This window comes from Bufo gargarizans, chromosome 2 (assembly GCF_014858855.1).
Source record: "Bufo gargarizans isolate SCDJY-AF-19 chromosome 2, ASM1485885v1, whole genome shotgun sequence".
Taxonomy (NCBI): domain Eukaryota; kingdom Metazoa; phylum Chordata; class Amphibia; order Anura; family Bufonidae; genus Bufo; species Bufo gargarizans.
Genome location: NC_058081.1, coordinates 121,580,994 through 121,607,746, shown reverse-complemented (window position 1 = coordinate 121,607,746; position 26,753 = coordinate 121,580,994). Strand labels below are relative to the sequence as shown.

The following is a 26,753-nucleotide window of genomic DNA, read 5'->3' as shown; positions in this document are numbered from 1 at the left end:
GGGTCTGGACCTGGGGCTGTGCCTCAGTTCTCTGAAGGGTCAGATTTCGGCGCTGTCTATTCTTCTCCAGCGTCCCCTGGCCCCTCTAGGGCCAATTAAGACCTTTTTACAAGGGGTGGCTCACTCTGTTCCGCCGTACCGCCCTCCAGTTCCTTCCTGGGACCTGAATGTGGTGCTCTCGGCGCTCCAATCAGCCCCCTTCGAGCCTTTACGGGAGGTCTCCCTTCGCCTTCTGTCCTGCAAGGTCATCTTTCTTGTGGCCGTCACGTCTCTCCGACGGGTGTCGGAGTTAGCGGCTCTTTCTTGCTCCGAACCTTTCCTGATCTTCCACCAGGATAAGGTTGTGCTTCGGCCTGTCCCGACTTTCCTGCCAAAGGTGGTCTCCGCCTTTCACATCAATGAGGACATCGTCCTTCCGTCGCTCTGTCCCTCTCCTTCCCACCCCAGAGAACGGGAACTGCACCGTCTGGATGTGGTCAGGGCGTTGAGGATTTACTTGGAGGTCACCGGGTCCTTTCGGCGCACGGACTCCCTGTTTGTGGTTCCGGAGGGTTCGCGCAAAGGGTTGGCGGTCTCCAAGGTGGCTATTGCCCGTTTCATTAAACTGGCGGTGTCTGAGGCTTATCGAGCCAAGGGCAGACCTCCGCCTTTCGGCGTCACTGCTCATTCCACCAGAGCAGTCGGAGCTTCCTGGGCGCAGAGGCATCGGGCCTCGGCTGAACAGTTGTGCAAAGCAGCCACTTGGTCCTCTCTGCACACTTTCACAAAGTTCTATAGGGTGCATACGCATGCATCAGCGGATGCTGCTTTGGGCCGCCTGGTTTTGCAGGCAGCGGTTTCCTGATGCTCTGGTGGTGTTCCGCCTTGGGTTTGTGGTCCCTCCCTTCTTGGACTGCTCTTGAACGTCCCAAGGTCTGTGTCCCCCAAGGAAAATGGGCGAGAAAAGGAGATTTTTGTATAACTTACCAGTTAAATCTCTTTCTCGCTCTTCCTTGGGGGACACAGCACCCACCCTTCTGTGTTTGGTTACAGGGTTATGGTCTGGCGCCCCGTTGGGTTGCTGGCTGGTTGTTTCCGTTATTGGTTGTTATCCTTTCACTACTTGGACACGCAACTGGTAGCCTCTATCTCCAGGCTGAGGGTATAGCTGATGGAGGAGGGGCTTAACAGTTTTACTTAGTGTCACGCCTCCTAGGGAGCTGAGCTATACCCAAGGTCTGTGTCCCCCAAGGAAGAGCGAGAAAGAGATTTAACTGGTAAGTTATACAAAAATCTCCTTTTTTTACACAATAAAAGCACACAGAGCTATGGGGACTGGGTATTGCAGATGTGCTCGCGGCCATCTAGCAACCCATGTCCTCAGCTCTATACCCAAAATCCTGGTGACAGGTTCCCTTTAACCACTTCAGCCCCGCTAGGTGAAACCCCCTTCATGACCAGAGCACTTTTTACACTTCGGCACTACACTCCTTTCACCGTTTATCGCTCGGTCATGCAACTTACCACCCAAATGAATTTTACCTCCTTTTCTTCTCACTAATGGAGCTTTCATTTGGTGGTATTTTATTGGTATTTTATTGCTGCTGACATTTTTACTTTTTTTGTTATTAATCAAAATGTAACGATTTTTTTGCAAAAAAAAGACATTTTTCACTTTCAGCTGTAAAATTTTGCAAAAAAAACGACATCCATATATAAATTTTTCGCCAAATTTATTGTTCTACATGTCTTTGATAAAAAAAAAATGTTTGGGCAAAAAAAAAATGGTTTGGGTAAAAGTTATAGCATTTACAAACTATGGTACAAAAATGTGAATTTCCGCTTTTTGAAACAGCTCTGACTTTCTGAGCACCTGTCATGATTCCTGAGGTTCTACAATGCCCAAACAGTAGAAAACCCCCACAAATGACCCCATTTCAGAAAGTAGACACCCTAAGGTATTCGCTGATGGGCATAGTGAGTTCATAGAACTTTTTATTTTTTGTCACAAGTTAGCGGAAAATGATGATGATTTTATTTATTTATTTTTTTCTTACAAAGTCTCATATTCCACTAACTTGCGACAAAAAATAAAAAATTCTAGGAACTCGCCATGCCCCTCACGGAATACCTTGGGGTGTCTTCTTTCCAAAATGGGGTCACTTGTGGGGTAGTTATACTGCCCTGGCAATTTAGGGGCCCAAATGTGTGAGAAGAACTTTGCAATCAAAATGTGTAAAAAATGACCGGTGAAATCCGAAAGGTGCACTTTGGAATATGTGCCCCTTTGCCCACCTTGGCAGCAAAAAAGTGTCACACATCTGGTATCGCCGTACTCAGGAGAAGTTGGGGAATGTGTTTTGGGGTGTCATTTTACATATACCCATGCTGGGTGAGAGAAATATCTTGGCAAAAGACAACTTTTCCCATTTTTTTATACAAAGTTGGCATTTGACCAAGATATTTTTCTCACCCAGCATGGGTATATGTAAAATGACACCCCAAAACACATTGCCCAACTTCTCCTGAGTACGGCGATACCAGATGTGTCACACTTTTTTGCTGCCAAGGTGGGCAAAGGGGCACATATTCCAAAGTGCACCTTTCGGATTTTGCAGGGCATTTTTTACACATTTTGATTGCAAAGTACTTCTCACACATTTGGGCCCCTAAATTGCCAGGGCAGTATAACTACGCCACAAGTGACCCCATTTTGGAAAGAAGACACCCCAAGGTATTCCGTGAGGGGCATGGCGAGTTCCTAGAATTTTTTATTTTTTGTCGCAAGTTAGTGGAATATGAGACTTTGTAAGGAAAAAAGAAAAAAAAAGAAAAATCATCATTTTCCGCTAACTTGTGACAAAAAATTCTAGGAACTCGCCGTGCCCCTCACGGAATACCTTGGGGTGTCTTCTTTCCAAAATGGGGTCACTTGTGGCGTAGTTATACTGCCCTGGCAATTTAGGGGCCCAAATGTGTAAGAAGTACCTTGCAATCAAAATGTGTAAAAAATGGCCTGCGAAATCCGAAAGGTGCCCCTTTGCCCACCTTGGCTGCAAAAAAGTGTCACACATGTGGTATCGCCGTTCTCAGGAGAAGTTGGGTAATGTGTTTTGGGGGGTCATTTTACATATACCCATGCTGGGTGAGAGAAATATCTTGGCAAAAGACAACTTTTCCCATTTTTTTATACAAAGTTGGCATTTGACCAAGATATTTTTCTCACCCAGCATGGGTATATGTAAAATGACACCCCAAAACACATTCCCCAACTTCTCCTGAGTACGGCGATACCACATGTGTGACACTTTTTTGCAGCCTAGATGCGCAAAGGGGCCCAAATTCCTTTTAGGAGGGCATTTTTAGACATTTGGATCCCAGACTTCTTCTCACACTTTCGGGCCCCTAAAAAGCCAGGGCAGTATAAATACCCCACATGTGACCCCACTTTGGAAAGAAGACACCCCAAGGTATTCAATGAGGGGCATGGCGAGTTCCTAGAATTTTTTTTTTTTTGCATAAGTTAGCGGATATTGATTTTTTTTTTGTTTTTTTCTCACAAAGTCTCACTTTCCGCTAACTTAGGACAAAAATTTCAATCTTTCATGGACTCAATATGCCCCTCACGGAATACCTTGGGGTGTCTTCTTTCCGAAATGGGGTCACATGTGGGGTATTTATACTGCCCTGGCTTTTTAGGGGCCCTAAAGCGTGAGAAGAAGTCTGGAATATAAATGTCTAAAAATGTTTACGCATTTGGATTCCGTGAGGGGTATGGTGCGTCCATGTGAGATTTTATTTTTTGACACAAGTTAGTAGAATATGAGACTTAGTAAGAAAAAACAAAAACAAACAAAAAATTTCCGCTAACTTGTGCCAAAAAAAATGTCTGAATGGAGCCTTACCAGGGGGGGGTGATCAATGACAGGGGGTGATCAATGACAGGGGGGTGATCACCCATATAGACTCCCTGATCACCCCCCTGTCATTGATCACCCCCCCTGTAAGGCTCCATTCAGACATCCGCATGATTTTTTACGGATACATGGATCGGATCCACAGAACGCATGCGGACGTCTGAATGGAGCCTTACAGGGGGGTTATCAATGACAGGGGGTGATCAGGGTAATCAGGGTGATCACCCCCCTGTCACTGATCACCCCCCCTGTAAGGCTCCATTCAGACATCCGCATGATTTTTTACGGATCCATGGATACATGGATCGGATCCACAGAACGCATGCGGACGTCTGAATGGAGCCTTACAGGGGGGTTATCAATGACAGGGGGTGATCAGGGTAATCAGGGTGATCACCCCCCTGTCACTGATCACCCCCCCTGTAAGGCTCCATTCAGACATCCGCATGATTTTTTACGGATCCATGGATACATGGATCGGATCCACAGAACGCATGCGGACGTCTGAATGGAGCCTTACAGGGGGGTTATCAATGACAGGGGGTGATCAGGGTAATCAGGGTGATCACCCCCCTGTCACTGATCACCCCCCCTGTAAGGCTCCATTCAGACATCCGCATGATTTTGTACGGATCCATGGATACATGGATCGGATCCACAAAACGCATGCGGACGTCTGAATGGAGCCTTACAGGGGGGTTATCAATGACAGGGGGGTGATCAGGGAGTGTATATGGGTGATCACCCGCCTGTCATTGATCACCCCCTGTAAGGCTCCATTCAGACGTCCGCATGTGTTTTGCGGATCCGATCCATGTATCCATGGATCCGTAAAAATCATGCGGACGTCTGAATGGAGCCTTACAGGGGAGTGATCAATGACAGGGGGGTGATCAATGACAGGGGGTGATCAGGGAGTGTATATGGGTGATCACCCGCCTGTCATTGATCACCCCCCTGTAAGGCTCCATTCAGACGTCCGTATGCTTTTTGCGGATCCGATCCATGTATCCGTGGATCCGTAAAAATCATACGGACGTCTGAACGGAGCCTGACAGGGGGGTGATCAATAACAGGGCGGTGATCAATGACAGGGGGGTAATCAGGGAGTTTATATGGGGTGATCATGGGTGATCAGGGGTTAATAAGTGACGGGGGGGGGGGGGGGTGTAGTGTAGTGTGGTGTTTGGTGCTACTGTACTGACCTACCTGAGTCCTCTGGTGGTCGATCCTAACAAAAGGGACCACCAGAGGACCAGGTAGGAGGTATATTAGACGCTGTTATGAAAACAGCGTCTAATATACCTGTTAGGGGTTAAAAAATTCGGATCTCCAGCCTGCTCCGTTCCTGTGAGCGCGCGTATATGCGTCCACCCAGAAGAGCAGGACCGCCGGCAGGACGCAATCCTGCGTACGGCGGTCCTGAGGTAGTTAAAGATAATTCAACCGGATCTGTTCATAACGGATGCAGATGGTTGTATTATCAGTAACGGAAGCACTTTGGCTGAACCCTGCCGTATCCAGCAAAAACGCTAGTGTGAAAGTCACCTTAGGTCAATATTTTGGAATTCTTCCCTCAAGTTCTATAGGATTTTTTAAATTTGGAGATGTCAGCTTTCTTAACATTTTAAAATCTGCCAAGGCGTATATAACCTTTGTACTCCATTGAGACTATAGTCCACTTGATATAGATTAGGGATCGACCGATTATCGGATTTACCGATATTATCGGCCGATATTCAGGATTTTGAACGTTATCGGTATCGGCATTTATTTTGCCGATATTCCGATAACGTCCTGGGAACACAGATCGCGCTGCTGACAGCGCTCTCCGTGTTCCCTCAGCAGCAGCACAGGGGAGAAGGAGCAGTGTCTCCTCCCCCTGTGCTGCTGCTGCCGCTCCAGCCAATGGGAGGACAGGGGACAAGAGTAGGGGAGGAGCTATGGCCACTGCGCCACCAATGAAGCTTAATCTTACATTAATTCATATACAGGAGGCGGGAGCTGGCTGCGCAGTATCACATAGCCGGCTCCCGACCTCTATGAGCTGTAGCTGCGATCTGCGGTAGTTAACTCCTCAGGTGCCGCGGATCGCAGCTACTGCTCAGAGGTCGGGAGCCGGCTATGTGATCCTGCAGCCAGCTCCCGCCTCCTGTATATGAATAAATTAGAGATTAAGCTTCATTGGTGGCGCAGTGCGCCCCCCCAAGCCCCCCAGTATCAGACATTGGTGGCGCAGTGCGCCCCCCCCCCCCCCCCCCAGTATTAAACAGTGGTGCGCCCCCCCTCCCCCCCCACCCCAGTCGCAGTGCGCCCCCCACAGGATTCCCTCTCCCCTGCTCCTCCGATCGGAGCCCCAGCAGTGAAATGCTGGGGCTCCGATCGGTTACCATGGCAGCCAGGACGCTATTGAAGCCCTGGCTGTCATGGTAAGCTCCATGCTGCTGTGTGCACAAAGCACACAGGAGCAGGGACAGTGTGAGCTCCTATTCACCCTGATAGAGCTCTATCAGGGTGAATAGGACAAGGGTTCTAGTCCCTAAGGGGGCTAAAAGTTAGTTTAAAAAAAAAAAAAGTAATAAAAATAAAAAACACCAAAATATTAAATATAAATGAAAAAGAAAGATTTACAAAAAAAAAAAAAATACACATTAACAATAAACATTAATTTTCAGCAGATTTGTGGGAATTTTAATTTTTTTTTCAAAAATGAAAATTCCCAGAATATCGGTATAAATTATCGGCTATCGGCCTGAAAGTTCACAAATTATCGGTATCGGTATCGGCCCTAAAAAATCAATATCGGTCGATCCCTAATATAGATGCTGGGGTGAGAAGTCACCGGTTACTTACTGCAGGTTCTGGGTTCAGAAGTGACCCTGTATACCATAATCTGACTTTTAAAATGTGAAACATAAGTATCTGTTTCTCGAGTCATATTTCTTTCCTATTTGTATTTATAGGAATCTCTGGATTTTTGTCTCAAAATTCACTGAATTTGGTGCCAGGAAGTTGCACAAGTTGTACAAGACGGCTCATAAAAAGAGGTCACAGAAAGAGGAGGTAAATGATAAATGTATAATGTCTGTTTTGCATTAGGAAAAGTATCTGCATGCTGATCACTGCACCTCTGAACGTGTAGTGTGTCTTCTCTACTGTTTTCCGGATTCCGTTTGTTTCCCATATATCATGCAATTTGTTCTTTTTTATACATTTTGCTAAATGGCAGGAATGTATTAAAGGGTCACTTAACTTTTCAAAAAGCTTTTGATATATCATAGAGACATATCAAAAGTTTAGATTGGTGGGGGCCTGAGTCCTGAAGACCCCTAACAATCCCTAGAACAAAGAGATAGAAACATATTGTGCTCTCTCCTCGCTGCTTGTGTGTCTCTCCTATTGTTTGCTCTACCCTCGTTCTAGAGAGCAGCGGGGTCTCGGTGCTCAGATCCCCACCGATCAAAACTTTTGATGTGTCTCTACATATCAAAAGTTTTTTGAAAAGTTACTGGCCCCTTTAATTAAAAAAACCAGGCTTACTCACCTGCTCAATTCCCTGCCATTCCACTCCGGTGCTGCATAGACAACATACCCTGACCATATGTGACTGCTAACAGCGCTGACTGGGAATGCCGGAGTGGCAGCACTGGAACGGCAGGGGATTGCCCAGATGAGTAAGCCTTTTTTAAGTATATGAATGCTAGTTAAACTATTGTATATGCATATTGTAACTGCATGGCCAGATTTATACATGTAAATAGCTATAGTTTAATTAGCAAAGAACAACGATAAACAGCAGAACCAGTTTTCCCATTTACACGGCCATTGTTTCAGGCAATTGTTATTCAAATGAATGGCAGTTTTTTCCATAGAATGCACACAGTGTTTGGTGATGGAACTTCCTGCACCAGCCACAGTGGCGTAGTGTCAAGTGTTTGGCACATAGTGTCCAAGATCCAGAGTTCGATTCCCATGGTGGGACTCATTGTGGCAGTGTTTGCTTTGTCGCATCAATTCCCAGTTTAATGTGACTTCACTCTGCCACATAAATGAAATGGTTCCTGCCGACAGGGCCTGTAAAGACATTGGGCTTCCTGTGCGATGGCTCCATACATTTTAGTTGTCTTTCCATTTTTAAGTCCACAAATTATCTTTGTTCAATTTGGTAAATGAAGGACTATGGTGTAGAGCAGGTTAACCATGAAATCTGATGATTATATTTATAACTAGACATTAACTGAAGCGGAGGAAAAGCCATGTGAACAGTGGCTGGACAGGCGTATTCTATCTAGGGAAGGAAGGGGGATTGACTGTTAGCTTCATCTTGCATTATTCACTTGGGGGGGGGGGGGGGTTTCTTGGTACTTTACATTTACATAACATTTCTGCAAATGGCTGGTTCTATGACCAAAGTCTAGTGCTTAATGGCATCATATCCATATAACGCTCCGCAGGAAAATGCATCTGAGCAGAAACTGAAGTGCAGTACGGATCTTGAATCCACTGATTCATTTGGGTTTTCACAGCAAATTTGCAATGCAAAGGTGAAATCCATGGCAAATCTGCAATCAAATCCTAATATAATTCAATAAATTATCTGTGGATCACTTTAGCTGGACAAGATGGAACAGGTGCTCTTGGTCTAAGTGGCCCACCCAGCCACAAGCAAGTAGTAATAATATAAAGAGGATAGATCAGGCACTCTATATATGTTACTAAAATGAGATATTTATTTATAGTGACATATAAAAGCATAAAATTCTAACTACTCCGTCTAGACAATTTCATACAGTGATATCAATAGTGTGTAACAATATACAATATGCAATAGGACAGCAACAATGTGACAGTTTTAGCAGCAATAGTACATCAATGCAACAATGTAGCAGATAGTGACAAAAATGGAGGTAAAAAATCGCAATCCGTTGATAGCGATGTTACAGTCCAAGATAAACCGCAAATGTGGCTGGGGAATAAGGCTAATAGCAGCATAGATAGTTCCTTATAGAGAACCGTAATAATGCCTTTATAGAATTTTCCAAATCCGAGAAGCTTAGGTATACACAATTCCACTCCTAACTCGCTGTATTGAAGCAAAGATTGGTGGGTTACCGGTCTTTTCAGTCTTTGCAGTCTGACCAGACAGACCACAGGTACGAAACAGTAAGCGCTTGTGGTGGCGTCCCACCCACTTGCACGATATTACCTTGGTCTGGTCGCTTTATTTCTCCAAGACGCCGACTCACCGATCTGCAAGCAAGCACGTATCAGCTGAGTTAGTTAAAATTCCACGGTGAAATCCACAGCAGATTATATTTTTTTTAACCCCCAATCTAGATGTACCCTTAAAGTGTGTGCTTGACTACCTTAATGTAATGTATCTTGTATGCAGCTGCGCTACAGAACAAGTTTGCTGTATTTTTACACTACCTTACTTTCAAGGAACAAAAGAAAAAAGAAGCACCACCAAGCAAGAAACCTTTTCGATCAGAGCCATCTGGATCCAGCCGTGACTCTGTTAACTCCCCGCCGCATGGACCGCATATGCAACAAAAACATCACATTATTCCACCTCCACCCCAGCATATGCACGGGCATCAAAGAGAAAATTACACCAGTCCTAACAAAAGACCGTTCAATAATGCAGGTAAGGCTAGTTTCACACTAGCGTTCGTCGGTCCGCTCGTGAGCTCTGTTTGAAGGAGCTCACGAGCGGACCCGAACGCCTCCGTCCAGCCCTGATGCAGTCTGAATGGATGCGGATCCGCTCAGACTGCATCAGTCTGGCGGCGTTCAGCCTCCGCTCCGCTCGCCTCCGCACGGACAGGCGGAGCAGCGTTCAGCTGTCCGCCTGGCCGTGCGGAGGCGAGCGGATCCGTTCAGACTTACAATGTAAGTCAATGGGAACGGATCCGCTTGAAGATGTCACCATATGGCTCAATCTTTAAGCGGATCCGTCCCCCATTGACTTTACATTGAAAGTCTGAACGGATCCGCTCAGGCTACTTTCACACTTAGAATTTTTTCTAAGTTATTAATGCAGACGGATCCGTACTGAACGGAGCCTCCGTCTGCATTAATATGATCGGATCCGTTCAGAACGGATCCGATCAAGCGCAAGTGTGAAAGTAGCCTAAGAAATAGCTACTAAATAACCCCTGACCGTTCGCAGTATTTCATCTCTTTTGGATTCTGTTCACGACTACAGTTTTTAAAATGCATTTTTCGAATAAAGAAGCACTCCGGATTATTCTTTTTTTACTATACAGTGCAGAATAGACCATTATTAGCAAATGGCATTCCTCATGGATAGAAAGTTAATACAATGTATTAGGATTATCCATATTGCCTCCTTTGCTGGATTGATTCATTTTTCCATCACATTATATACTGTTCACAGGACGATAGCTGCTGTGCATGCGTGCCTATGTGCGCTTTCACTGTCCCAGCCACCAGAGAGTTTGGCACTTTTTCCTGTTGCTGCTGGATTGTAGGGCTCCAGCCTGGAGCGCTCGTCCCCGCTGCGGTCACATGGTATACCTGTGCTGTTTTGATTGGCACACAATATGAAACACTTTTACAGCTGTAGATAAGTGCAGGTACACCATGTGACCACAGCGGGGACAAGAGCTCCAGGCTAGAGCCCCACACACTAGTTTAAAAATCTTCTATGGAGTCCTTAGAGACCGAGACTAAATTAAGGTGGCAACATGCAGTGGATGACAACTTTAGGGGCTACAACAGATGATCTTTGGACAGAATGAAGGAAGTATATTAGTAAGTTGTAACTATGCACTGACACTGTCTAACTGAAGGGAAAAAAGTTTAGTTACTCTTTAACAGAATACAAAGATATTCAGAGGAACATGAAGGGTGCAGAGGGGTGGGCTTTGCTTAGTGATGATGTCATCCTGTAGTTCACAGGAAGAGACAGAGTTCCTGTTTGCACATTAGTGCAGGGTGTCATACTAGAGCAAGCAGCCAGGTCACATGACCAGGTTCCCACAATGAAGAGGTTCAAAACCTATGGATGCATCTGAGTTGGGGTGTAACAGATTACACTGTTAGAATATCAGTGGTGAGTTAGCATTATATGGAGAATAAAAAAAATGCGGAGTGCTTCTTTTTAATGATCCTCTGTTTTATCCTGTTTGAGAATGCATGGGCACTCACAGTAGCGACTCATCATTTTTCCTACTTACTGAGCACAGCTCCGTCCATTTCATAGGGGCTGTGCTTGGTATCGCAGGGCTGAGCTGCGCCTTGGACATGTGACCAATAAACGTGATGTCACATGGCCCAGTGAAAGCTGTGAGAATGCCATGGCGCTACTGGGGGCCTTCTCAAACAGCTGATCGGCAGGGGTCCAGAGGATATGCCATCAGTAAAAATATCTTGAAAACCCCCTTTAAAGGTAACTTTCAATAACCAATTTATTTTTGTTCAGATCGAGGTGAGTGGAGAGATCGGAAGTTTAACTATGGGGGCAACAACAGTCAGCAGTGGATGGGGGACCGACACCACCAGTATGACCAGCACCGATATAAAGATCATCACTATTCTGATCGGCGTATTCATGGTGATCCTAGGAATTCTGCAAACTACAGGCCAAACCCTGCGCCTCGTAAGAGGCCCTATGACCAGTATAACAATGAACGGGATCACAGAGGTCACAGGGAATATTATGACAGGTATTGTACATTCACATAGTTCAAGATTTTTAGTAGCTGTGGTTGTTTTTCACTTTACCCTTTTTCATGATAACTGTCTATAACTGAGATGTCTGACATTAGCACCTGACAGCAGAAAGAGGTTTATACTCATTGGTTTTATGTTTCCACAGACATCACCATGACAATAAACGGAGGCGAGCAGATGAATTTCGTTCTCCAGGCTACCATCAGCAGGACTTTAGACGAATGGGGTCCGACCATAGGCCACCTATGGGATACCATGGGCAAGGACCTTCTGACCACTATCGGTCTTTTCACCCAGAAAAATCTGGGGATTATAAAAGTTCTTCCCAGCAGTCGTCATCTCTTTCAGACCCTCGTTCTCCCCCAGTTCAAAGATCCCCTCATGAATCAAAATCTCCACTGGACAGATCATTAGAACATAAGAATACAGACTACAATTGGAATTCCCGGAAAACATAGGGGAGACATTTGGATTTCAAGTTCTAATAAAAGCCCACAATGGCCACTTGCTTAAAGTGGACCTTGCTGCTATAGACTGTGCTTGTTTGAGAGCTAGGAATCCTTGATATTCTAATATAAGGCATATGGCTCACTTTTCAGAAGAGTTTAACCTGTGCCAAGCATATGAAGTGAACAGACACATTTCTTTTCTCATGATCTTTTTATATAATTTCAATCAGGTTTCTCTTTGAGTGCTTAGGTGGTATTTGGGACTCCTACAATATAAAATATTCCTTGAAGAATGGACAGCATTTAATTGCTGGTGATGTATGGTTCAGAGCCATGAAGACTTGCCTACAATTGAAGTCTGATGCATTTTATGAATATAACAAGTGTTTAACTTATCTGTCTAATATACTTGTGCACAAACAGTTCCACATTCAGTGAAGAAAAGCTACGAGTTGACGTTCACATACAAAATGACTTTTCTATAGCATTGGTTTAGAAAGGGAAGAAGCAAATGTGGACAAGGCCCCAAACATCCCTTAATCATCTCACATACCGTACGTACATTTCCCAAAGATTTTGATTTGTCAGTGGTTGATCAAGTGCAACAATGAACATTAGATCCCTTATCGATCAACCTGATCAGGAGGGCAGATCCTAAGAAACTGACATCCCAGTCAAATGGTCTCTACTTGTTATTTGTGACACCTGTAAGGCTTAGACAACTCCACCCTCCACGTACACCCGCACACATTACCTTCTAATATATATGATCTACTTACCACTTCAGTATTTTCTAAAATACTACCCAGGGCAGCCATACTTATTCATAGTCACAGTAGATTTCATTGTATGATATACAAGTGTTACCCCGTGTGTAGCACATGATCTCACTGTGCAGTAGATAAAACAAGCCGTATAGTTTAACTGAAATTCCTACATAATGATAGTATCATATGTATCTTATCAATATGGCCCCTTATTATCACTTGTCCCACATATGTGCAAATACAACCTAAAAAGATGTGGTAACCCTTCTGCTTTGACACTTTTTTTATTCAACCTTTTAGGTGGCTTTCAGTAATTGATATACTCAAGAGTCCCAAAGTGTTGCTTTTGCCAAAAAATAAAATATAACTTAATGAAATTGCAGTATTAGGAAGATGGTGTTAACGGACATATTCTAGGTTTATATATGTAATTGTGCCCAGAATAACAGTTTTTTCTATACTCATTACTTATTTTTCTGGGACAAAGCCCCCTCTACAATAGCAGGTACATTTATTTCCCAGTTTTTGGCTTTTTCCCCCCAATTGCTAGAACACACTACGGCAAGAAGAGATGAAAATAATTTTTCTGTTCACGTTTTTGTTAAAAATAGGTAAATCATGGAATATAAAAATAAAATAAGTAACTTAAGCTAATGTCAACCTTGAACTCCATTTTTAATCTAAATAGGTTATAAATTATGTGCAAACTTGTTAGTATATCTTTATAGTAGTCAGAGTTCCAGTTTTCTCATGCAGAACTCCATAGCCTACAAAGCTTCAAATGAGAAATTCCTGGCTACTAGCACCTGCCACTAGAGGGAGCTTACTGCATACTGTGTTATTATGGAGTTCAATGTATAATGATATCTGTTAGCTCCATCTAGTGGCAGCCACGGGCCACTATTCACTGTATTATGTCTGCACCAGGCTCTATAAGGATATGTTCATTATGTTATCCTAAACCATATAAATGCAGGGCAACATTTTTCACGTGTACTGAGCCAATGTGCTGAATAGGCCTGTATGTGTTTATAGAAGCACATCATCTTAAAAAAAAACATGAAAAGATTTCGACCTTTGCACTAATTGTATTCACTGACTGTATCTAGTGCTAATTTGGATCAGAACCATATGGGTGGTTTTCAGATTGCTGCAATACTTGTATTAATCCTATCAAAATGGATTCGCCCGTATATAAATGATAGCAGCATATTCTACGTAGCACAGTGTCGGATTGATATCCTCATCTGTCCGAGGGATGGTGCACACACTTTTACTGTCAGTGACAGGTTTGAGCATGCTTCATCTGATTCAGGATGAGCATTAGCAACCCTCTATTAGTATATTATATATTATAGAAGCAGATGCATTTGTTGGATTTCTGCACATAAAATGAAATTTACGTGTGCAGGGGCCGTCTATATATTAGTAGGCAAGTAGAGTCCAAGATAGGAAATTTTCCATCAATTTATATTGTACAGTAAACCCCTGACCAAATGAACTATAAGTAAGAGTAATTACATCTGAGCCTTGAATAACTTGGACTCATTAGTATTATTAGGCTAAAATAAATCAGAAATTATTAATATTTGCCTATTAGTATTTGAAACAAGTGGAGACGGTATTAAAGAGAATGTGTCATTAGAAAATGACCTATTGTTTAAATCACATTTTTATGTGAACCATATTTTTTTTCCCCATGTTTTCCAGTTTTTCCATGTCACTATCTATGTTAAAAAAAAATATATATATTGATTTCCCTTCAGTACAGGTAATGTTTTAGTAGCAACTATAATTATCTCAACATGCAGAATTACAATGACCAGTAACAGCTCTATGAAGATGACACAGAATCCACCATTCACAATTGGAGATATCACTGCTTTATCTGCTCCTTCCTGACCTCTACACAGGTCACACAGCATGCCTACAAATCTATCCCATAGAAGTCAATGAGGTCAGCGCCTGTTCATTGTGTCTGTGGCCCATGTAGCTGATCTCAAAAGACAGGCCTAGTGGCTAGTGTGGAAATTCTAAAAGAGGAAAAATAGGCGGCTCACTGTCTGGTGACTCACTCAGTCAGAAAAAGGATATATAATAGTGTGCAATACATATAGGACAGGCACACAATCTATGGAACTACGGATAACCTCTCATGACCATCAGGTATAATTATTTTTTATTACAATGACAAAAATACATTAAAATAGAATAAAATAAAACTAGATAAAATAATTAAGGATAAAAATACAAAGTGCAGCAAAAATACCTTGAATGCATTCAATGTATGTTTTGCACTTTGTATTTGTATCCTTAATTATTTTATCTCGTTTTATTTTATTCTCATTTAATGTATTTTTGTCATTGTAATAAATGTAGATTATACCTGATGAGTCATGAGAGGTTATCCGTAGTTCCATAGATTGTGTGCCTGTCCTATATGTATTGTACACTAGTGTGAAAATTGCAGGAATATATACATTCTATTTAAATATAGTGACATGAAAACACATAAAAATGTGATTTAAATAGGTAATTTAAAGGGGTTGTCCAAGGTTTTTTAAGTGATGGCCTAGGTTCAGTCTGACGCCTTGTGCCCTTGCCGATCACCCGGTCTGTGTAGCTCGGCCAGCGGTACAGAGCACCGTTGACATTGTAGAGACGGAGCTCGCTACTAAAGTGCTGTTCCCATTGAAGTCAATGAAAGCAGCGCTGATACAACGTCGATGGTGCTGTGTAGCTGCAGTGCTGACTTCGGTCGACATAGCTACACAGACCAGCTGATCGGCCGGGGTGCAAGGTGTCTGACATCTGCTGATCAGCTAGTGATAGGCCATCACCTAAAAACCCTGGACAACCCCTATAATAAGGTATTCCTCCATAGCCTGGTATTGATATGAAAGCTGTATAAGTGCCTTAGTAAATGTTCTGCCATGGTTCATCATTATTTGGGGAGCTGTAAAGTTCATCGCTCATACTTTTCTATGCCAGAGGTTTTATGTTCTTGTGCTGTAATCTATGCGATGATGATGAATGTCTTATCGCTTCTTCACATCAGGTATTTTAAGTAGCCTGCATATTTAGGGAACATTTCCCATGATCAGTGCATGTTTGCTTTACTGTACCAAATAGGGACGCAACTACCTAGAGGTGATCCAGCTTATTATGGGAATGTTCCCATTTTACCACTGTCCCGCAGTCCTACCGACGACGGCCTCTTCAACTAATGGACCTGGTTATTACAGTAGGAAACTCCAAACTAGAAGTGCCGCCATTGTTCTTAGCGGCCAGATTCTAGCTAAATGCAGTGATCGGATTCCCTGCTGTGGGCAACGCTGAGACTTCTTACCGGCATACTTTTTTATACACCGAACCCGGTATGATTTCCGATTTATTTTTCTTTAAAATTGTATTTTTTCCCCCCATCAATTTTAGAACATGATTGCTTGTAGGACAATGAGAAGTGAGATGTGCATCTGCAGACAAAAGGGTTCTGCCCACCCGCTCTATGAACTGAAGTTACAGATATCTGTCAGGCCCCATAAGTGTTAAAAAGTCTGTCTTGAGTCTACCCCTGTAAAATCTCATTGAACATAAGCTCAGTATTAAATGAGCACCTTGTAGACCATAGTTTCACATCACCTTTTACATAATAATTTATCCTTTTATTTTTATTTTTTATCCATAAAATTGTTAATATTTTCATGACGACACATCCATTTCTGTGTGTGTATCTGGATATCTGTGTGTGTGTGTGTGTATATATATATATATATATATATATATATACATACACACATCTATATGTATATAGAGAAATTACTGATTTATAGAGGTTAACCTTCAGCAAATGTCCCACAATGGCAAGTTCCTTATGTATTTTCCAATCGGAATTAAATCCAACAGCGCGTATCCCATTGTTGTATCCAACCCTTGTCGCTATGTCCCATAACAACGCTAAATGAAAAAGTCCAGTTCAGGAGATGCGGGTGTCCTGACGATTCTGTTGTCATACAGACACTAAATTATGTCCATAGGAAGCAGGCCATAAAAACACTAAGGTCCAGGAAAGTTTACATTATTGAAACATGTCGTGGTCCATACAGAAGAACCAGTCACGGCCTATCTCCTGTAACTGTAGAATGTTTCCAGCCCTCTTACCTCTTGTCGTATCAATTTTATAAACGGCCGTCATAGAAACCATTCAGTTTTGTCACACTGCAAAAATCACCCTCCCCTTCTTTATACAGACATGAATATTAAGATGTTATTAATAATTTGTTTGTGAAAAGCCCATTTTCTTTGTGATTTTTTTTTGTGTAAATAGTTTGTTTATATAGTATGTATTAAATTTTCCTACATTGTAAACTGCTGTACTTTTCATTCTTGTATATTAAAAATGTGATTGAAATTTTTTTTCACGTTTGTATGTTACTTGTCTCCTGTTTTGTTTTTTTGAGATTTTTGATGTAACTGTGCAATTCTTGAAATTGTGTCAAGAGGCTAGAATTAGAATCAGGACAGGAAAAAACTCATATACAACATGGCAATTATTGTGATGGCAGAAGTTTAAGGGTACTTTCACACTAGCGTTTTTCTTTTCCGGTATTGAGTTCCATCCTAGGGGCTCAATACTGGAAAAATGAAAAGAAAATGGAGAGCGTTCTATTCAGGATGCATCAGTTCAGCCCCTCTTACGTTTTTGGGCCGGAGAAAATAATGCAGCATGCTGCATTTTTCTCTCCGGCCAAAAATCCTGAACACATGCCATTGAAATGTATTAGGGCCAAATCTGGCATTAAAATTGCCGCATTGACGGATACGTTCTTCCGGTCAGCGCATGCGCAGACCTTTTAAATCTGTGAAAAAAATAAATACCAGATCAGTTTTTCCAGACACCAGAGAGACGAATCCAGTATTTCAATGCATTTGTCACCCGGATCCGTCTGACAAATGCATCGGTTTGCCGGATCCAGCAGGCAGTTCCGGTGATGTGAAAGTACCCTTAATCAAAACATGAGTGTAGAGATAAACCCAGTATGTAGGGTTGAGCGAACCCGAATGTTTCAGTAAAAGTTTGAGTTCGGCGAGTTAATAGCACTTTTTGAAAGGCTGCAGGGCAGCCAATCAACAAGCGTTTAACTTGGGTGCCCTTAGAAGCCATCACAAGCCATGCCTACTAATGTCATGGCTGGGATTGGCCAGTGCAGCATGTGCCCCAGCCTCTATATAAGCTGGAGTCACATAGCGCCGCACATCACTCTGCTCTTACTAGTGTAGGGAGAGGATGCTGCTGCTGTGAGGGAGAGAATCTGTTATCAGAACTTGTTGTTAACTCTGCGATCTACAGCGATTTTTATTTTAATTTTTAATTTTTTGTGGGGTGCAATGCAACATTTTTGTACCCTGCCCTGAGCCCAGTGACACAGATTATTATTTTTTATCCGTCTGTTAGGTGTGCGTCGGCGGCCATTTTGTGAAAGTTCAGTGCACCAGCACTGCATATGTGCAAGAGACAATAATTTTATCCTGTTCTTTTAGTTCAGTCGGCAACATATACCCATTTTTTAAGTGCACCTGCACTGCATATGTGCCAGGGGAAGGGAAAATAATATAGGGAATCCGTCTGTGAGTTCAGGGACCCAGGGGGTGACATATTCACATTTTTTTCTGTAAAGTACAATCCGAGTAAATCCATCTGTTATGCTTTTTTGCTAAAAAGTACATTTGCGCCCTGCATTTGTGATAGTGAAATAAAATCAGTAAATCCATCTGTTTAACTGTGGGTGAAAAAAACAAACATTTTTTTCCCCATAAAGTACCTTTGCGGCCTTTGCTGTATTTGACAGCCCAATACAAGCATTAGATATTGCTGTTATATTCTGGTTTAAAAAAAAAAACACACCCATTTTGTGCAAGATAATACATTTGCTGCCTTTACTGCATTTCTGACAGTCCAATACAACCAGTCAATACTGCTGTTACATTACAAATTAAAAATGTTTGTGACCGTAAAGTAATTGTATAAAATTCGCCTGTCACATTGTTGTGTGACCTCAATAAATGTTTCCTCTTTTTGACACCGGCACTGTCTTACTGTCAGTGAACTTAAAGAGGACCTTTCACTTGTATAAACTATGTGAACTGAGTATGCTGCCATATAGAGCGGCGCCCGGGGATCTCACTGCACTTACTATTATCCCCGGGAGTTTTTTTCTCTCCCAGGCTGTGAGCTATGTGCTGCGATTGGCCAGCGCTGCAGCCTAGGAGAAGGAGACGCCCACAGGACAAGGGAAGACCCTCCTACTATAACTTAAGAAGCAAAGGTACCGGAGCCTATAACGGGAGAACGGAGCGGCGCCCGGGGATAATAGTAAGTGCACGGAGATCCCCGGGCGCCGCTCTATATGGCAGCATACTCAGTTCACATAGTTTATACAAGTGAAAGGTCCTCTGTAATTGTTAACTATTGGCGGTTACATTGTCGCCTGACATAAACCATCTGTTAGTTTGGTTGGTGAATGCAAAGAATGAGGGGAGCGTCAAATAATTGGACGTGGCCCCGGTCGTGGTGCTGCTGGTGGAGCTCCTGTTGCAGGGAGAGGACGTGGTCGATCTGTGCCAGTTACTTGCACAAGTGAAACACCTTCCTCCGGTGTGAGTAGGCGACAGAACCTTCAGCGTTATTTGGTAGGGCCGAATGCTGCTCTACAAATAGTGAGGCCAGAACAAGTACAGGTGATAGTAGATTGGGTGGCTGACAGTGCCTCCAGTTCCTTCACATTATCTCCCACCCAGTCCCCTGCTGAAAGATCAGAGTTGGCACCTACAGCCCATGGCCATCTGTCTTTCAACTGACCGCCCTTGCAAATCAGCCAAGCAATCTGAGCCCCAAGTCATGCAGCAGTCTCTTCTAATTTTTGATGACTCTGCTAGAAGGGTTTCCCAGGGCCATCTACATAGTCCTGCTCCAGGTGCCAACTGCTGCAGCCTGCACACCGACAAGGAGGGCAGGGGTAAAGAGTGGGTGGAAGATGAGGTACTAGACCTCACATGGAATCAAGGTCATGCGAGTGACTGCCCTTTGGAGGAAGAGGCGATGGTCGCACAGAGGCACCAGCACAGCAAAAGAGGGAGCAGGGTGTAATTGGATCGTGGACATTACGGGGACGTGCGACATGATGGAGCAGTATGTGTGCACACGCCTACACGTACTGACTGATGACTATGCCCCCTTCAACTTCTGGGTCTCCAAATTGGGCACATGGCCTGAGCTTGCTCTTTACGCCTTGGAGGTGCTGGCCTGCCCTGCAGCCAGTTTATTGTCTGAACGTTTGTTTAGCATGGCAGGAGGGGGTTATCAAACAGAAGAGCAGCCGCCTGTCCACAGCCAATGTGGACAAACTCACGTTCATGAAAATGAACCAGGCAGGTATCCCACAGGACTTGTCCGTACCTTGTGCAGAATAGACATGTATACCGGCCTCACCCAGCCATTGTTGTACTCCAGCGCACTTTCTTTTATTTTTATTTTTTATATTTCCAAATGTTTTGGGGTCTACCCATATTTGAAGAAAGAAAAAAAAAACCCGTGTTGGCTACCTCCTCCTCCACAGCCGTTTCCACCTACACTGCCACATCCACCGCCTCCTGAACCTCCTACTCCATATGGACCTCCTCCTAGATCAAGATTATTATTTTTATTTTTACATATTTTGTTATTTGAAGTAATTTCCCTATCCACATTTGCCATGCTCTTAACCACATTTTGCTGCCATTTGCAGCCCTCTAGCCCTTTCCATTACTTTTTTAGAGCCATTTTAGTGCTCCAAAGTTTGGGTCCCCATTGACTTCAATGGGGTTCGGGGTCAAGTTCGGGTCCCAAACTCAAACATTTTTGTAAAGTTTGGCCGAACCCGAACATCCAGGTGTCCTCTCAACTCTACCAGTATGTTCAACTTAGATTTTTCCGCATTCATTCAAATGAATGGGTTGGGGGGGAAAAAATAGCCCACACACGGACCCATCTGTGCGCAATCTTGTCTGTTTCCTATTGTTCATCTGCAAGGGGCCTTAACCCCTTGGTGACCACCAATATGCCTTTTTATGGTGATCACTTAGGGGTCTTCGATTGAGCCACCGACTTTTTACAGCTGTCCAGTCTAAGCGCTGCAGGAGTATCCTTTGCTGCAGAGAGCAGTGGCTCAGCTCTCACATAAGAGCCAGGCTCCTGCTCCAAAAGCCTGGACCTGCAGAAGTGCCAATTCAGGCCGTTTAATTCCTTAGATGCCACAGTCATTAGTGATCGCTGCATCTAGGTGGTTTTGAGGGAGGGAGCTTCCTCTGTCTCCCATGACAGTATAATTCCCTGCAGTACATAAGCAATAAAAGAAAATTATAAAAAGTGATCAAAAGATTGCCTAATAAAGTCCCCTTGGGGGACTCCTAAATGAATAAAAAAGTTTTATTTAGTGTAAAAAAAATTAAAGTTAATAAAATACCCTTTTCAATGGAAAAAAAAGTAAAAAAATAAAATCCCTTCGACATTATGGTATCACTGCATCCATAAAGACCCACACTACACAATTGTCATATAATTTATCTTGTACGGTGAACATAAAATATAAAAATGCCAGAATTGTTGTTCTTTGCTTATTAGCCACAAAAGAAACAGAATAAAAAGCTGGCAATGAAAACTGCAAGTCGTCTCATAAAAATCAAGCCGACACAGCTCTATGGAATATAAAAAAAAATGTAAAACGTAAAAAAAAAAAACTATATGTATTTTGTATTGCTATAATCGTACTGACCCAGAGAGCAAAGTTATCGTGTTATTTATGCCGAAAAATGAACACCGCAAAATTTATTGCAAGGTGGCAGTATTGCTGTTTTTTCCCAGTTAATTAGTAAGTTATGCTTGCCACAAAATGGTGCCATTCAAAACTACTTGTCCCACAAAAAAACAAGCCCTCATATAGCTACATTGACAGAAAAAAGTGATAGCTCTTGGAATACGACGCTGAAAAAGTGAAAAAAAAAATGCTTGATCAGTTTTTTTTGGGGCGGATCCATTGTAACAATGCCTAAAACAGACAAGAATAGGACATGTTCTATTTTTTTGCAGAATGGCCAGATCGCGGACCCATTAAAGTGAATGGGTCCTCGATCCGCTGCGGCTGCCCCGCAGTCGGTGTTCGTGCATTGCGGCCCCCATTTTGCGGGCCGCAGCACGGCCACGGGGCGCACACGTCCGTGTGCAGGAGGCCTTATGCCTATGGCCAGCTTAACAAACTGGGCTCTTCCTGTTTCTTATGACTGTAGGCACTTGTTCAGAATCATTACGATCTGTTATAAAACTTAGTGCCCTCAACAGTTCATGATTCCAGGATATCTCCTAGAGCAGGGCTAGCCACACATGAATGCTATTCATAGTTTTTTTGAGGAAAGTGATGCTAAGAGCACTATTTGAGTGACCCACATTACAGGGAACTTATCACGTTGAGCATTGTGTCTGACCTGCAGGCAGCATGTTATGTTATAGAGCAGGAGGAGCTTAGCAGATTGACGTATAAGTGTCACGGCCTATGGTGTAGGCTGTGACACTGTTGCCACACTTGCGGTTGCCCGCGGCAACATGTTGCTGTGAGAGCATGCGGTGGCAGTGTCTTGGCCTTCTGGGTGATTGCAGTAACATGGTTGCCATGCATGCTGTTGCCGGTGGTTACATGTTTAGTATGCTTGTGTGTGCACTTCCCCTTTTAAGTTAGAGCCTCCCTCTGTCTGGTGCTGTAAGGCTTAACTCCCTGACTGGCTGTGGTCACTTGGCTTATGTTCTGTGGTTTCCTGGCTGGAGTCAGTTGTACTTCAGCTGTTGTTGGTGCTGGAGCTCTGCTCCAGTCCAGGGTGTTCAATCTGTCCAGCGAGGGCCACCCTTGTTGTCACCAATGTCATCCCGGTGTCTCCTTCCCTTCCTGTCCCTTTTTGTATGGGGTGGGTTATGTTCAGGGTGTTGTATGTCTAGTGTGGTGTTACATGTCTGGTGGTGTTTGGTATCCAGCATGGTTGCTAGACATTCCCCTGTCTCATGTTTATTGCAGCTATGGGTGTCCTGTGTGGTTTGTGGTGTGTGCTGTGTCCTTTAATGTTGGTGTAGACAGCAGCACAAGTGCACTGGTTCCAGTCAGTGTGTCTGTGGCAGGTAAGTGTGTTATTGGTTTTGCTTACCTGCCATCTTATGCTGTATGTGTTCCCCTCTCCTTGCAGCCTGGCCTCAGATAGAGACTCCTGTTCCTACATTACTGGGATGAACAGGTCGTCTCTTCCCTGCTCCTTGGTGAGCAATTACCAGGGCGACTCAGGGTCTCTAGGTATCCTGAGTATGAGTCGTCCTACCCTCGGGGTCCGCAGTGAGGAGTCAGGGAGAGGATTAGGGATGTTGTAGGAGGTGACCTGCTCCCTAATTACTCCTTTTTGGCCAGGCTGATCCCCTTTGACACCGCACAGTGGGGGGTTTCCCCCACTCCCTACTGTGACAGTATGACCACAAGGGTGGCCCTCACTGGACAGATGGAACACCCTGGACTGGAGCAGAGCTCCAGCACCAACAACAGCTGAAGTACAACTGACTCCAGCCAGGAAACCACAGAACATATAAGCCAAGTGACCACACTCAGGCAGGGAGTTAACCCTTACAGCACCAGACAGAGGGAGGCTACAACTTAAAAGGGGAAGTGCACACACAAGCATACCAAACACGTAACCACCGGCAACAGCATGCGTGGCAACCATTTCACGGCAATCACCCAGAAGGCCAAGACACTGCCACCGCATGCTCTCACAGCAACACGTTGCCGCGGGCAACCGCAAGTGTGGCAACAGTGTCACAGTGTACACCATAGGCCGTGACAATAATTGAGTGAGGAAAGATTCAGTGTAATGCCTCATGCACGCGAACGTTGTTTGGGTCCGCATCCGAGACGCATTTTTTGCCATTTGGATGCGGTCGCCTTCACTTCAATGGGGCAAGAAAAGATGCAGACAGTGCCTCTGTTCCGCAGCCCCGCAAAAAAAATAATAAAATAGAACATGTACTATTCTTGTCTGTATAACGGACAAGGATAGGACTAGTCTATTGAAGGACAGACCTGTTCCGCAAAATGCGGAACGCTCACAGCTGGTATCCGTGTTTTACTGATCCCTGATTTGTGAACCGCAAAACACAGTAAGGCCATTTGTATGTTTTTCTATGTTTTCGGAGTCCAATGGGCCGTCATAATCACTGAATGACAGCACACAGACGCTCCTTGACCAAACAAGTGCAGTGTCCTGTATATTGCACAGAGAATATTAAGCCTGGTATGATTTGAAACCTAAAATTATCAACTTTTATGCGACACCAATATATAATCTTCAAGTGTTTTGGTATCTATATTGCTTGTTTGCTTGACATGTGAAAAGGTGGACATTGATGGCCTTAGCACACCTAACAGTGACATAGATACCCAAAAGGGTATGGTCACATTGCCATACTGGACAGAATATTAAAGGGCATCTGTCAGCAGATTAGTACCTATGACACTGGCTGACCTGTTACATGTGCGCTTGGCAGCTGAAGGCATCTGTGTTGGTCCCACGTTCATATGTGTCTGCATTGCTGAGAATAATAATGATGTTTTAATATATGCAAATGAGCCTCTAGGAACAATGGGAATCTGTCACCCCGATTTTGGACTATTATCTATAGTAATACATGAGCAGTACTGCATATGAGGAGTCCAAAGCTCTGTTTTTTATTTTCCTACTGTCCCCCATTCTCTCGCTGTCAGCGCTCAAAGCTGCACTGAAATACACAGTCCGGACTGCTGCGCTGTTCTAACATAATGGAGAGGGCTCGTGCGCATTCACGGCAGTCCTGACAATGTATTTCATGCACTTCTTTTTCGGGGTCCACATCCGTGATGCGGTGCAAAAACGTCCAGAGCCAGTATATTGTGGACCTGTTGCACGCTGTTTGTGGGCTGCAATACGGACCCGTGTGCATGAGGCCTAATAGTCCAAAATCAGGCCGACAGATTCCCTTTAAAGGTTTGGGGGATGGAAAAATTGGTGGCAGCTACAGATCAATGTGAATTGGACATAATTCAGTGGCATCTCTCTTCTCTCCTAAAGGCCGAGTGTGTGATATATTAGTTTAAAGCTACAGATTGAATTGTCCGCAACGTAAAAAATCTGTACAGTCCCTGATTTGCTTGGCATCCACCCGACCAAGGCCTAATGCACTGACAGTAATTCTGTCAACTGTGTAAGGCAAGTTACAGTTTTACATATTTATTGCCATTAATAAGAATATTATGTATAATTTAACAACTTTCTTTTTTCAATTTTGCCTTTTATTTTATTTTTGTAAAGATTTTTGTTTTTGTAGAGAAGAAGAAACCTTTTCCGAGACGATATTATGATATACATGCAAGTCTCACTTTGTCCACCAGAGGACAGCATATACCTATGTGAAACGCCTAAAGTCAGAAGGGAACTACAGACAGTTATTTTTATCAATGTGCATCTCCTTTGCTAGACAGCATGTTTAATGACTATATAGCCATTGCTAGTAATTAAAAGCTGGAGATTTTCACTTCTTCTGTAAAGGGAAAGAGTTACAAAAACAAGTGCAAATGTATTAGACCTCATTCAGATGGCTAAAATATGGACACGGCAGGCCTAATAATCCAAACTCACAGCATCATAGATTCTTATGATTTATCTTTTTTTGTTTTGGTCATTAGATGTTGTTAGGGATTTGTGGCTGTGATGCAGACGTTAAAATGTGCCCATAGTTGGTGTTTTAGTGTGTTGTTACCAATTGGTTACTTCCCACTTCACTAGTTTGTATACATTTTTCTGATAAATTAATTACGGAGGTCTCTAGAGTCGAATTAAAAGATTCTGTGGCACACAGCTGGAAGGGGGGGGGGGCAAACCCAAACCTACTTTAATGAAGAAGGTGCTGCTGCTCAGAGGAGTGTAGCGGAGGCCCTGTCCATCATTTCTTTAATGGACTGTAGTGTCTCAATCTAGCCACTAGATGGTTCTCTGCTCTATAGAACAGGGAAAAAAAGACAGCCTCTCTGTAGTAACGCTGGGTTCAGACCTGAGCGTTCACGATAGAGCGCTCTGTATGCGCGATTGTACAGGCGTTTGCAATCGCGCATACAGAGACAAGCGAACGCCCATTGTCGCGCGTTCCCGCTGAAGTCTATGTACGGGAACTCGCGACAAGACGCCCCAAAGAAGCTCATGTACTTCTTGGGGCGTCGGTCGTTTTACAGCGCGATCGTACGCGCTGTAAAACGCTCAGGTGAGAACCATTCCCATAGGGAATCATTGGTTCTTGCTAGGGATGAGCGAACTCGAACTGTATAGTTCGGGTTCGTACCGAATTTTGGGGTGTCCGTGACACGGACCCGAACCCGGACATTTTCGTAAAAGTCCGGGTTCGGGTTCGGTGTTCGTCGCTTTCTTGGCGCTTTTGTGACGCTTTCTTGGCGCTTTTTGAAAGGCAAGCCAATCAACAAGCGTCATACTACTTGCCCCAAGAGGCCATCACAGCCATGCCTACTATTGGCATGGCTGTGATTGGCCAGAGCACCATGTGACCCAGCCTCTATTTAAGCTGGAGTCACATAGCGCCGCCCGTCACTCTGCTCTGATTAGCGTAGGGAGAGGTTGCGGCTGCGACAGTAGGGCGAGATTAGGCAGATTAACTCCTCCAAAGGACTTGATTAATTGATCGATCTGCAGCTGTGGGTCATTGAGCTGCTGATACTCAATTGCTCACTGTTTTTAGGCTGCCCAGACCGTTTGTCAGTCACATTTTTCTGGGGTGATCGGCGGCCATTTTGTGTCTTGTGGTGCGCCAGCACAAGCTGCGACCAAGTGCATTTAAC

At 43.8% G+C, this 26,753-nt stretch overlaps 1 protein-coding gene and 1 non-coding gene across 8 annotated transcripts in view; both read left to right on the top strand.

Moving 5' to 3' along the window:
- The window catches only part of CHD2 (chromodomain helicase DNA binding protein 2), a 134,956-nt gene extending 119,986 nt beyond the window's left edge, over positions 1–14,970 (top strand). For all 7 annotated transcript variants that reach the window (XM_044279447.1, XM_044279444.1, XM_044279446.1 and 4 more), the window contains 4 exons: positions 6,860–6,959; positions 9,339–9,543; positions 11,344–11,587; positions 11,740–14,970. In XM_044279447.1, the coding sequence (XP_044135382.1) occupies positions 6,860–6,959; positions 9,339–9,543; positions 11,344–11,587; positions 11,740–12,052 (862 nt within the window). In that variant the 3' untranslated portion in view covers positions 12,053–14,970. The remainder of the gene's footprint in view (positions 1–6,859; positions 6,960–9,338; positions 9,544–11,343; positions 11,588–11,739) is intronic.
- LOC122929869 lies at positions 7,884–8,012 on the top strand. Its single transcript, XR_006388083.1, has one exon.
- Positions 14,971–26,753: the final 11,783 nt, after the last annotated feature.